Source organism: Penaeus monodon, chromosome 4 (genome assembly GCF_015228065.2).
Source record: "Penaeus monodon isolate SGIC_2016 chromosome 4, NSTDA_Pmon_1, whole genome shotgun sequence".
Taxonomy (NCBI): Eukaryota; Metazoa; Arthropoda; class Malacostraca; order Decapoda; family Penaeidae; genus Penaeus; species Penaeus monodon.
The window spans coordinates 54,171,705-54,184,204 of record NC_051389.1 but is presented as its reverse complement, the minus strand read 5'-3'; the positions used below and the strand labels follow the sequence as shown (position 1 = coordinate 54,184,204).

At 45.6% G+C, this 12,500-nt stretch overlaps 1 protein-coding gene across 1 annotated transcript; it reads right to left on the bottom strand.

Annotated features, from left to right (window-relative positions):
* Nucleotides 1-717: 717 nt before the first annotated feature.
* LOC119572360 (cuticle protein 7-like) lies at nt 718-2,237 on the bottom strand. The gene is made up of 3 exons (XM_037919429.1): nt 2,164-2,237; nt 1,561-1,737; nt 718-1,308 (listed from the first exon to the last, which is right to left on the bottom strand). Exons 1-3 carry the CDS (start codon nt 2,173-2,175, stop codon nt 1,000-1,002), a joined length of 498 nt encoding a protein of 165 aa, XP_037775357.1. The 5' UTR covers nt 2,176-2,237; the 3' UTR covers nt 718-999.
* Nucleotides 2,238-12,500: the final 10,263 nt, after the last annotated feature.

The following is a 12,500-nucleotide window of genomic DNA, read 5'->3' as shown; positions in this document are numbered from 1 at the left end:
GAAAAAAATTTCGAAATGAAAGTTCGCCGTTCTGATGCGAAAGCCAATGAAACTGTGTGTTTTGTTCCCATTTTTGCGACAAAGTTTGTGTATGCAGCCAGAGAATTAGCATATGATTAGCAGGATCTGCGCTTGCTGGAAGGAAGACGCCTGCCAAGATACCAAGCAAATTTCAAGGCAAAGTTTTAAGTTACGCAGATTCATCGGGAGTTGTTGTGCTCACAGGCATCGTCTTTATTTGTCATCTCTGTTCATTTCGTCTGTTGTTGGATTGCATTCTCCAGTTAGTGGTGTGTGTGTGTGTGTGTGTGTGTGTGTGTGTGTGTGTGTGTGTGTGTGTTGTGTGTGTGTGTGTGTGTGTGTTTTATCAGTAGTAATCACTTCACCGCAGATACATTAAGAACGCTGGTCAGAAGTCGGACTTCAGATCGGTTTACAAAGGCAAGGCCATAAGGAAAAGTTAGTGGCCATTCAGCTACGAAACAGCTGCTCCACCCGCAGTGTCCGCTGCCCGTGTTAGGACGGAGACCTTATGTTTTGCGAAGGTTTCAGAGATATTGCTCGGAAACGTGTGCAGAGGATGTACAGAAGGATAATAGAGAAAGGGGGCAGAGAGGGAGGGGGAGAAGGAGAGAGTGTGATTGTGCTTGCCGAAACATTTTGGAGGCAGTACCTTTATATGACAAACATGTTGCAACAGGATAAAGACACGAATGCTACTGCTTGTGAAATTCATCTTTGATTACATATTGCACACAGTGCGGGATGGCACGATGGGGATGACTAGGGCGGACTCGACCAGCAAGTCCGAGTGAGAGCATGATGAGCCTGCTCTGCGAAGCGAAGCCTCTGCAGGGCAGGCGTGACGATTCCGGGGCGAGAGGTTTACGTGCGGACGTCGAGTGAGCGCCTCCCAGCCTCGCCGCCCGCCCGAGTGGAGGGGGACCTGAGCAGGGAAGGGCAGGGCACTCGGCCGGGGAGGCGCCGTCGAGCATATTCTTAGTTGTAGGCTGGTTCCGGCTGGTAAGCGGGCTGAGGCTCGGGTTGGTATGAGGGCTGGGGCTGGTACGAGGGCTGGGGCTGGTACGGCTTGGTCTCGGGGTACTGTGCCTTGCCCTCGTACTCAACCTGGGCCTGGTAGCCGTTGTAGTGGTCAGCCACGTAGGTCACCTTCTGGATACGGCCGTCGGGCAGGGCCACCACGTACGAGCCGCTCACGGCCTTCCCGTCGGAGTTCTCGTTGTGGCCGTAGCTGGCGCCGGAGTAGTCGTCCTTCACGCCGTAGTCGAAGGCGTAGGGTTTGGGCTCCTGGGGAGGAACGGCGAAAAAAGAATTGATGAAAACGATTGAGGAGTTACAGGATTTTCTCTTTCTCGTTCTTTCCTTCTCTCTTCCCCTCTCCCCCCTTCTCTCTCTCTTTCTCTTTCTCCCCCCCTCCCTCTCTCCCTCCCTCCCTCCCTCTCCCTCTCTCTCTCTATCTATCTATCTCTCTCTCTCCCTCTCTCTCTCTCTCTCTCTCTCACTCTCTCTCACTCTATTTGTTTGATAGAGTCCCATTACCTCTTTGTAAGGAGAAGGATGGCTGTTGTAGACAGGCGCGGGCTCAGGTGCGTATACGGGCGCTGGTTCTGGCACGTAAACAGGCGCCGACTCCTGCACGTAAACAGGGGGAGCCTCGTCGGGGAGGGCTCGGGGTAGCGCGCACGCAACACCCACGAGGGCGGTAAAAAGGCAGACCTAGAGGAGATGATGTTTCTGTTATTGTGAATCATCTGAATTCCGTTGCTGAAGTCGTAGAATTCGTTTATTGAAATATTAATATCTTAAAAGTCGATTATTGAAATCATATAAGCTGTGTTTGAAGTCATGTTTGGTTCACAAGGTCAGTTTTTTTTTTTTTCAAGGGTATTGTCGTTTGTTTGAGTATATTATAATGAAAGTAGCATTATCGTCTGTATGAATTGTCGAGATATTTTCTCATGATCTGATGTTTCACTGCTCGATATATTTGGTAGGCCATAATAGTATTCTGGTGTGCAATTTGACCAAATGCAGTTTACTCTAGGGGTGAGTTGTTTTATTGAGGGTGTTAAAGGCGTTTTCTGTGTATATGTTTATTGGTCACTTTCTGATGGGGAAGGATGTGGATTAAGGAAATCTTACCTTAGCAATCATGGCGACGGTTGTAAGTGGACGGATCCCCACGATGTGTTACTGAGGCAGAGCAGTTGAGGAATGATGTTTCACGAGGGGTGCGGCCTTATATACCTCCCGGAGTGACAGCTGCGGTCAGGAGGAGACACTACGTCAGGAGAATTGGGGGTGGGGGCAGAGATGGGTTTCTAAGAGGGGCGGGAGGGAAGGGGGTGGGGCATCGACGATAATGGGGGCGGGAAGGAAGGGGGTGGGGCAGGGGAGAGTTTGAAGAACAGGTGTTTTTTCTCGCCTGATGTTCCCCTCTTGTGACACACTTTCTGCCAAGGCACATTTATAGATTTTTCATTTTTTTACCTTAATCAAGCGAGCTCCAATTAGCTGGCATTCTGCAGACGGAACAGGTGCGGGGCGTTGCCTCGTCAGCACCGCAGTTTTCCCCGTTGTTTGAAGACAAAATTCCAACATTTGTTTCTTTGAAGTACAAATATACTACCAATAATATGTTGTTGATTGCATATCCCTCATAGGACGACCTATGTGAAAAGTCTTTACTCGGGTTATATGTATATATTTTTCCTTCTTATCGACACCATCGTCGCCACTCTGTCTTCCGAAACTTTCCATTTCACGTCCCATTATAGTTCCTCCACAACTATGATTACTTGAAAAATTTCGCGGAACGGAGAGAGGATGGGTGGAAGGGAGGGGACGGGAGGGGAGAGGAGGGGGAAGGGGGAGGAGCGACAGAGAGAAAAGGGAGGAAGGGTGGAAGGAAGAGGAGTCGGGAGAGGGAAGAGGAAGGAGGAGCGACAGAGAGAAAAGGGAGGAAGGGTGGAAGGAAAGGGGGTCGAGAGTGGGAAAGGGAGGGAGGAGCGACAGAGGGAAAAGGTGGTCTACCGAGCGGTACTGTAATTTACGAGGGACGTGACAAGCATGGACGATGACAACGACAACGACGATAATGATGATGGTGATGATGGTGATGAAATTAAGGTGTGTCAAAACGGTGGAAGAAAGTTCCGAGGAACGCTGTCGATGCTGGGATGAGTGGTTTGATGACATTTTTTGTACTCTGCGTGCAACGTATGTATTATGGAAGTGTTGGGTTATTAGGCGTGGTAAGGGTGTGGGTGTGGTGAGGAGAATGTGCGTTAAAGGAGGGAAGGAAAGAGAGAACTATTTTATCTCTCTCTCTCAGTTATGTGTATGTCTATACATGCGTACATATGTGTGTGTTCTTCCGCGTTTCTTAGTATGACAGTGACTTGTGTGTGCCAGAAAATGATAGATAAAATCGACACCTCCCTTCCAAGACAAAAATGCCTCAAATGATTCGCGGCTTCAATCAGAGAGGAAAGTTGGAAAGGTGGCGGTCATATGGCCTGTCGGTTTCACAACCACACTCGGCCGAACCTGATTCTTTCTTTACAGCTTCCTCGTGCCAGCGTGGGATTACCGGTCACTCTGATCGCTCGTGTTTCGGCGCTGCGCTTTCTTTAGGGGGTTTTATCCCAGCATCTCGAGTTCTCTCTTTCTTTCTCTCTCAGACTTTGTCACTGTCTCTGCCTGTCTTTCTTTCTTTCTTTCTTGCTTGCTTGCTCTTCCCTTCTTGCTTGTTCTCTCTCTCTCTCTCTTGTTCTCTCTAGCTCTCCCTCTCTCTCTTGCTCTCTCTCTCTCTCTTCTCTCTCTCTCTCTCTCTCTCTCATCACTCTCCTCTCTTCTCTCTCTCCCTCCCTCCCTCCCTCCCTCCCTCCTCCTCCCCCCTCTCCCCCCTGTCTCTTCTCCTCTCTCTCTCTCTCTCTCTCTCTCTCTCTCTCTCTCTCTCTCTCTCTCTCCTCTCTCTCTCTCTCTCTCTCTCTCTCTCTCCCTCCCTCCCTCCCTACACCCTCTCTCTCTCGTTTGATCAAACTTATTGTGTGCAAATGAGCAAAGAACAGAGAGAGAGGGGGGAGAGAAAAAAACTTTTTTACCGTATAAAACAATTAGATTTATAAAAATATAAATAAATGACAGTGAATCTTACAAACGTGTATTTTGTCTAAACTTGAATTATGCTTCGATATATGTTTTGGTGTTATCACCATCTCATTTCAAAAAAGGGATAATAAAAATATAGTGGTTGGTTCATGGAAGCGCGTATGAAGAACGAAAAGTCATCTTGTTAGCTATACTTTTCATTTTCAGATAATCGTAATTAATGTAATTGAAATCATGGTTATTGTGGAATAGTGTTAACGATATCGACGGTCTGGTACATAGTGACTTGCAAATTCGTAAAGGATCTTGGGAAGCGTTAAAAATATTACATTTATTATCATTACGAGCTATATAATAGGCGATCCAGTACCCAAAAACATATCCAAGCTTCCAAGCTCGAAAAAAAAATAACCAAACAGAAATGAATGAACTAGTAGAATAGAATGAATTTTTGAAAATGTAACTTTCTAGGTTAACCAGAAACACAGTTTTTAACCATACCTCCTCCCTTACGTATACTCATCCGTACGTGGAAGTCAGTGATGGATGAAAAGTGTCTGCGTGTGTGCGGTTGCGAACACCAGCTGGAGTGTCTGCGGTCCGGGGGCTCGGGCAGACACCCTGCCCCGCGTCGACAGACCTCCAGAGTCTGTTCTTGCTAATGGATCTGCAGTGTAATTGTTTTGATCTTGTTTTTTGTGCGATTGTTTAGTATTTTCGGGGGATCTGTTGTGATTGTGGAGGCGTACTTTTTCCGGTCGTTTCTGACTTGTCTTTGGTTAGTCTGTCGGTATTGGGACTTGTTTTAAGTCTGTTATGTGACTCTTCCGACCCCTATTTAAGGTACCTTTGTGATTGTTAGAATATTTTAGCACACTTTTCTTTGGAAAGCATTTTCCATCTAGCGACATAGAAGTATGAAGATAATACCACCACCACCACCACCATCGAGTTCATCAACACTATGGCTATCACTATTGTCATGGGCATTATCATCATCGTCGTGGTCATCATCATCATTATCATCACCATCGTAATAATCATCATCATCATCATCTCCATTATACAAATATAAAAAACTGCAGTGGGCAAAGAAACAAAATATATGACATGTTGCGGTTCATTTGGAAAGTTTCTCCATACACATATGTCTTAACCTAATGGTTTCAGAGAAAAGTGTCTTCAGTTTCTATAATGCGTTGTTAAAAAGAGGATAACCCCCCCCCCCCCCACACACACTCTCTCTCTCTCTCTCTCTCTCTCTCTCTCTCTCTCTCTCTCTGTTCCCCCCTCTCTCTCTCTCTGTTCCCCCCTCTCTCTCTCTCTGTTCCCCTCTCTCTCTCTCTCTGTTCCTCTCTCTCTCTCTCTCTCCCCCCCCCCTCTCCCTCTCCCTCTCCTCTCTCCCCCCCCCCTCTCTCTCTCTCTCTCTCTCTCTCTCTCTCTCTCTCTCTCTCTCTCTCTCTCTCTCTCTCTCTCTCTCTCTCTCTTCCTCTCCTCTCCTTCTCTCTCTCCAAAGTTAAGAAGAAATAATATCAGGACAATGGTAATATGTTTTGAGGTTATTTGATATGTTGATATAGTACTCATGAACGTTTTAATGGCTGAGAGAGAGAGACAGGCAGGCAAGCAAGCAAGCAAGCAAGCAAGCAAGCAAGCAAGCAAGCAAGCAGACAGACAGACTTTATCGCTTAAGTGAATTAAATATGGAACTCATTCCCAGAGTGAGTTTCCCCTTCCAAGGAACGGCCACCGCGCCTGATGAGAGAAGGAGTAAAGAATTTCCTAATGGCCCCAGACGATCAGCGTGTCGGATGAAAGTCATTTACCGCTGGAGAAGGAGGGCGAGGAGGGATAGAGGATGGGGAGGGCGGAGGGGGTGGACGCTGGACACCTGTCATTAAGACTCACATGGCAGACAGACGGGCCTTGAACGTCAATCGGGAGTGCTTAATCTCTTCATGAGGATCTGGGTCTCTCGCCCCATACATTTAGCCATTATACGTTGAAACTGCAGTGTTTGCATTTCTGGCTGTAACGACATCTTTAATACCCAAACGAGAGAAGTAGCCGTTCCCTCCAGTCATCCATATTGTCAAAGCAAACACTGGGGATTATGAAGATAACTCCAGTTTAAAGCAACGGAGTCTTAAGACCCCGAGTGAAGCCTTGTACAAACGCGGCAATGTGCTCGAGTGTTTTGGTTTGACGGCTGGACTGCGGCGGTGCTCTGGGGTACAGGTGGTTCGGCGAGGCGGAGAGAAATTCAACGTTGACGAGTGGGAACTGCTTCGCTCCGAACGGGTGTCGCTGCTTGTTTTAGATTTGTTTTTCCTGTTGTGTCGGATATATTCACTAGTTGCTTGCTATTGTTTTTTCCTGTTTATTCTTGTTGTTTGTGTTATAGGACATTTTCAGTAGAGTATACTTTTTTTTTTTTACATTGTAAATTATACCGGAGACTGAGTAAGAACTCAAGTCCATACATCATTTTGAAAGACCTTCAGTGATAAACTGGGAAACAAGAGATTTATGAAGTTACGCTGTGAATAAAAGCGAGACTGCATGCATGTCTTTTATAATCTTTTGAGAATAATTCCTGTATATATTATACTCTGGGTACAGAACGCTGAATTTTGCAATATAGAAATTTAGACGCACGATGACACGCCCACACGCACAGCACACACGCACTAGCACACACGCACACTAGCACACACGCACACCAGCACACACGCACACACGCACACTAGCACACACGCACACTAGCACACACGCACACTAGCACACACGCACACTAGCACACACGCACACTAGCACACACGCACACACACACACACACACACACACACACACACACACACACACACACACACACACACACACACACACACACACACACACACACATACACACACACACAGCACATGCACACGACAAAGCACACTGGCACGCACACACACACGCACACGCACACGCACATGCACACGAACACATACACGCACGCACTCATACACGCATGTATGTATGGCAGTAGAAACAAGAATAAATATCGAAGAAAAACGATTCATAAATGAAGGAAAGTGAGAGAGAGGGAGAGAATGAGAGAATTAATGTATGTAGAAGAATAAGGCAAAATGAATAGAAAAATTGGAAGAGAAGTAACGGTTAAGGTACAAAGAAGAGGAAAAGCGAATACAATAGAAAGAGATAAAGGGGACCAGGAGTCTGAACTCGAGAAAAAAGAGGAGAAACAAGAATTATTGCGACGAAGTAGAGGGAGGAAAATGGAAGGAAAGAAGAGATTAGACAAGGAGGGAGAGATCGAGAAGGCAGGCCAGAGGGAGGAAGAGAGAATGGGAAGGAGGTAGAAAGAGACGGAGAGAGGAAAAGAGAGAGAGAGAGATATACATAGGGAGGGAAAGAGATGGAGAACGAGAGAGAAAGGGAGGGGGGTACAAGAGAGAGAGAGAGAGAGAGAGAGAGAGAGAGAGAGAGAGAGAGAGAGAGAGAGAGAGAGAGAGAGAGAGAGAGAGAGAGAGAGAGAGAGAGAGAGAGAAGCGGAAACGAAAAAAAAATACAGACAGAAATTGAACATATTATATAAGAGTCCACCAATCGAGACACATACGAAATAATCAGCCATATAGCAAAGACTAGTCACCAGTCGCACAGTTCAAACGGCGACGACTCGACAAGAACCCGAACGGTGTCGTGACGCCGGGAAATTTTACGGCGCCATTAACTCACTCACTTCCCCCTCCTCCTCCCCCTCACCCCCCGTTAAACACACCGCTCACGCACTCACGCACTCCTCCTCGCCGCCGCTCTCTCACTGATGTAAGTCGTCTGCGGCCTGGGAATTTAGATGTTACGACTTATAATTAAGGACGAAACAAAGTATTACGTGGTCTTTTCTTTGGTCGTCGGTTTTTACACCTTTTTATTGGGAGGAAGGGAGAGGGGGAGAGAGGGAGGGTAGGTGGGTGGATGGGTGGGTGTTTGGGCTGAGGGAAGGATGGAAGGAAGGAATGGGGGAGGGGACGGGCCATTTAAACGTTTTTACAAACGTTTGATGTGAGATTACGTTGAAAGAGTTTGCAATGGCTTTCCTCTCAGGTTTGCGGAGTGATTTCGGTGCCAGATGGTGGTAACTGGGAAAGGATCCATATTCAAGTTGGATAGGATTTAATTTTGGTTTTATGGTAGGGTATTCCTCTCCAGAAGTTATTTAATGGCTCTCGAAGGAATAAAGGCATTTTAAGGTTATAGTCTTGGCCCAAGAATTATGATCTCATAGGTTTCGCGGACTTTGTGGATTTGCTTTAATTCGAAACCACGCAACGACACCCAACGCACGACACACACAGCACACACACACAAAGCACACAAGACACACACACACACACAAAGCACACACAACACAGCACACAAGCACCACAAAAACACACACACCACACACACACACAACACCACACCACACACACAACACACACCACACACCACCAACACACAACACACACACAAACACACACACAACACACACACACCAAACACACACACACACCACACAACACACCACACACACACACACACACACACACACCAACACACACACACAACACCACAAACACACACACACTCACACACCCACACCACACACCACCACACACAGCACACACCACCACACACCCCACCCCACACCACACACACCACCACACAACTAAATCTGCGCTCTCTCCTCTCTCTCTCTCTCTCTCTCTCTCTCTCTCTCTCTCTCTCTCTCTCTCCTCTCTCTCTCTCTCTCTCTCTCTCTCTCTCTCTCTCTCTCTCTCTCTCTCTCTCTCTCTCTCTCTCTCTCTCTCTCTCTCTCCAGTTAGGTAGAAGGGGCAGCCATTTCCCAGAAATGTCATGACCAGTGTGAGTTTTTCACACTCCTCTCCTCCTGTTTCCTCACTAGCCCCCGATCACCCATCCCGCCCGAGCCATCTGCCGGCCAGCCCTTCGCTCGGGCTCCAACACTCACAATCTCCGCGATAGTGGTTGTATTTTTGCTACTTAGGCTCCATTATGCCAGCTGATGCACAAGGGGTTAACGGCGGACCGGCGGCCGTTTCCGATGAATATGTGGTGGACGCCGCCTCTGGTGCTCGCCGGGCCCCATTCGGGAGAGACATAGGGAGGGCAGCGCGGCACTATTGCTGTCTTTTAGGGCTGCACGTGCGGGCAGGGAGGCCATTGGGGCTGGCATTCTTTTCACCGCCACGAGGGGGAAAGCCGGGCCCGGCGAGAACTACGGCCGAAGGGCTTGAGCGGCTGAGCGGTGGGACGGGGAAAGGGGGGTGGTAAGCCACGGTAAAGATGGCGGGCTTTATTGCAGGGCCGCTCTGGTTACACCTCGTATTGTTAAAGTGTAAGTAGGGTAGTCTGCGATAATCCTCTCTGAGAATGGGGCCGTGTTTTGTTTCCGTTTACTCCATGGAAAAAATGGAAGGCACTTAGTTTAGTTTATTTTTTTTCTAAGAATATCCTTAAGGGTGCCTTTAAGTGCTCTATATAGGCTGTATGTGTATATTACATATATTTCGTTGTCCATTTGTATTTATGTATTTGCATAAATGTTATATGTACTGGATATATGTATGTGTGTGTGTGTGTGTGTGTGTGTGTGTGTGTGTGTGTGTGTGTGTGTGTGTGTGTGTGTGTGTGTGTGTGTGTGTGTGTGTACACATACATACACACGTATATATACTGTATATAATATATATGTGTGTATGCGTGTAAGTATATATATATATATATATATATATATATATAATATATATATATATATATATATATATATATGTATACTCACACACACACACACACACACACACACACACACACACACACACACACACACACACACACACACACACACACACACACACACACACACACACACACACACTCATACATACATACATACATACATACATATTATGTATATATGTATGCGTACGTACAGACATACATACACATGTACATATGTATGTGTGTGTGTGTATATATATATGTATATATATATATATATATATATATATATATAGATATAGATATATATATAATTTCCATAGCATTTGTCCTTTTAACATTTTTGCTTCGTCAGAATTGGCCGACATGGAATTTATGGTCCGGGATGGTGCTGCTTTTTTATGTAATATTTGAAACGTTTTGTTTAGCTTTAAAAGGTCATTCTCTTGTTCTCTTTAATGCATTCATTCGGTTGTATTTGTTACTCCTTTCATTTATCTTCCCTCTTTTATTTTGCTACATTTCCATCTACATTTATTATATCGTGTATCTCGTTTCCGTATATATTGATTCGGTGATATCCTCGAAAAAAATATTTACAACTTTATTCATTTGTTGTAATGTAAATGAAATACACTTACATGTAAGTTATTTACTGAGTATTATTAATGAGCACCAGCTGTTGAGTCTGGCGTGGCGCCCCTTGGCAGAAGCTGTCCATTCACATCCGTATTTTTTGCTGCCCATGCTTGGTCATGCAGGGGAAAGTTAGAAAGGGAAAAGAGAGGAACCTGAAAGAAAGGAGTAGACAGAAGGTGGAGGCGGTAATGGGGAGGTGTAGGAAGAGGTCGAGGTAGAAGTAGAGGCGGAAGATGATGACGAGGAAGGAGGATGAATAAAAAGAGGAAATGGGGAAAGAGTAGGAAGATAATAGGGAGAGAAAGTGACAAAAACAATATTAAGAGGAGGAGGAAAAGGGTGACGATGACGTCCACGATGACGAGGAAGAGGATTCAAACGCGTACAAGAAGCGTATTATGATAATAATGATAATGCCAACAACGATGACAATAAAAAAGATAAAAAACTGAAAGATACATTTTACTGGAAACTTTCCAGCCAGTTTTTGCCCCTCACGCCTTTTTATACGATGATTGTATGTTTTCATGAAGTTCTGGGCATTGAAGACTCAGAATGCAGTAGGAAGTTAGACATCAAAATCTTGGGTTTACTTTCATTAGATTGTGTTTTAATTGTAATGATTTTATCATTGTAACTGTCGTAATTGTCCAATTTAAACATTTTTTTAAAAACTTGATTATTGCCGGTCATCGGTCTCTCTTGGACGATATCCACACATTCTTTACGCATCATAACATTTACCTAAATTAAGTGTTAAGTTTCAGAAGCAGTAAGTATCGGGAATATACTCTGTCCAGGGTTTTTATTTTTAGGCTTTAAGCGCTTGAAATCACAAGCTGTATTGGAAGGACTGTAGCTGAGGTCGACATTCCGAATATATTTTACCTGAATCGAGACTGCAAGCTGTGACTATTAGCTGTCATTATTTTTACCTTAAGCTACATGACGAGATTCTTCTATGACTTGCACTTTTGGAAGCAAGGTAGTTAAGCATGTTTTATCAGGATTTGTATTCCCTCTCCTGCCTGGTAACGTATTTTATCAGAACTCATGTCATTAAGATAAGCCATATGCTGAGATGATCTCCCTCCACTAATCCACTTGCCTTTTCCTCCCACAGGTAAGTCGAGACAGCAGTGAGCGCCGCACGACTGTACTTTCACCGCAGCGACGGTCAATAACAGGAGCAGCGGTGGTGAGTCGTGCCGCAGACATCATCTTGACCGTGCAGACGGTTCTATGTCAGACGCATCTTGCTTGTCTGCGTCGTTGATCTGACTATGATATATCTCCCACAATGCTGTTTCTGTTAAACTGAGTGTGATACACCTTCCCCCAATCCTGTTTATGTTGAGCTTAATTCTAAACACGTTCCCCCAACGCTTTTTGCACTCTGTATGTGGTCGAGTGTTTGTTCTGTTTTCAACGTTTATTTAAGCTCTCCCTTGCCTGCAGTTCCTGTATAATTACATCTATAATCTGGATGATAACTGACCCTTATCATTCATTTGACTGTCGTATTTAGAAGTGAAGAGAACAAAGAAGAGGGCAATGGAGAAGGGGATGAATTGAATTAGACGATGAGAGACAGACATCTGAAGAGATGAGATTGAGGAGAGACGGAGGGAAGAGAAGGGAGAGAGGAGGAGAAGAAGAGAGAGAGAGAGAGAGAGAGAGAGAGAGGGGAGAGGAGGAGAGGAGAGAGAGGGAGAGAGAGAGAGAGGGAGAGAGAGAGAGGAGAGAGGAGAGAGAGGAGAGAGAGAGAGAGAGAGAGAGAGAGAGGGAGGAAGAGGGAGAAGGAGGAAGAGGGAGAAGGAGGAGAGGGAGAAGGAGGGAAGAGAGAGAGAGAGAGAGAGAGAGAGAGAGAGAGAGAAGGAGTAGATTAAGAAAGAGAGAAATAGATAAAGAAAGAAAAAAGAAAGTGGGAGATG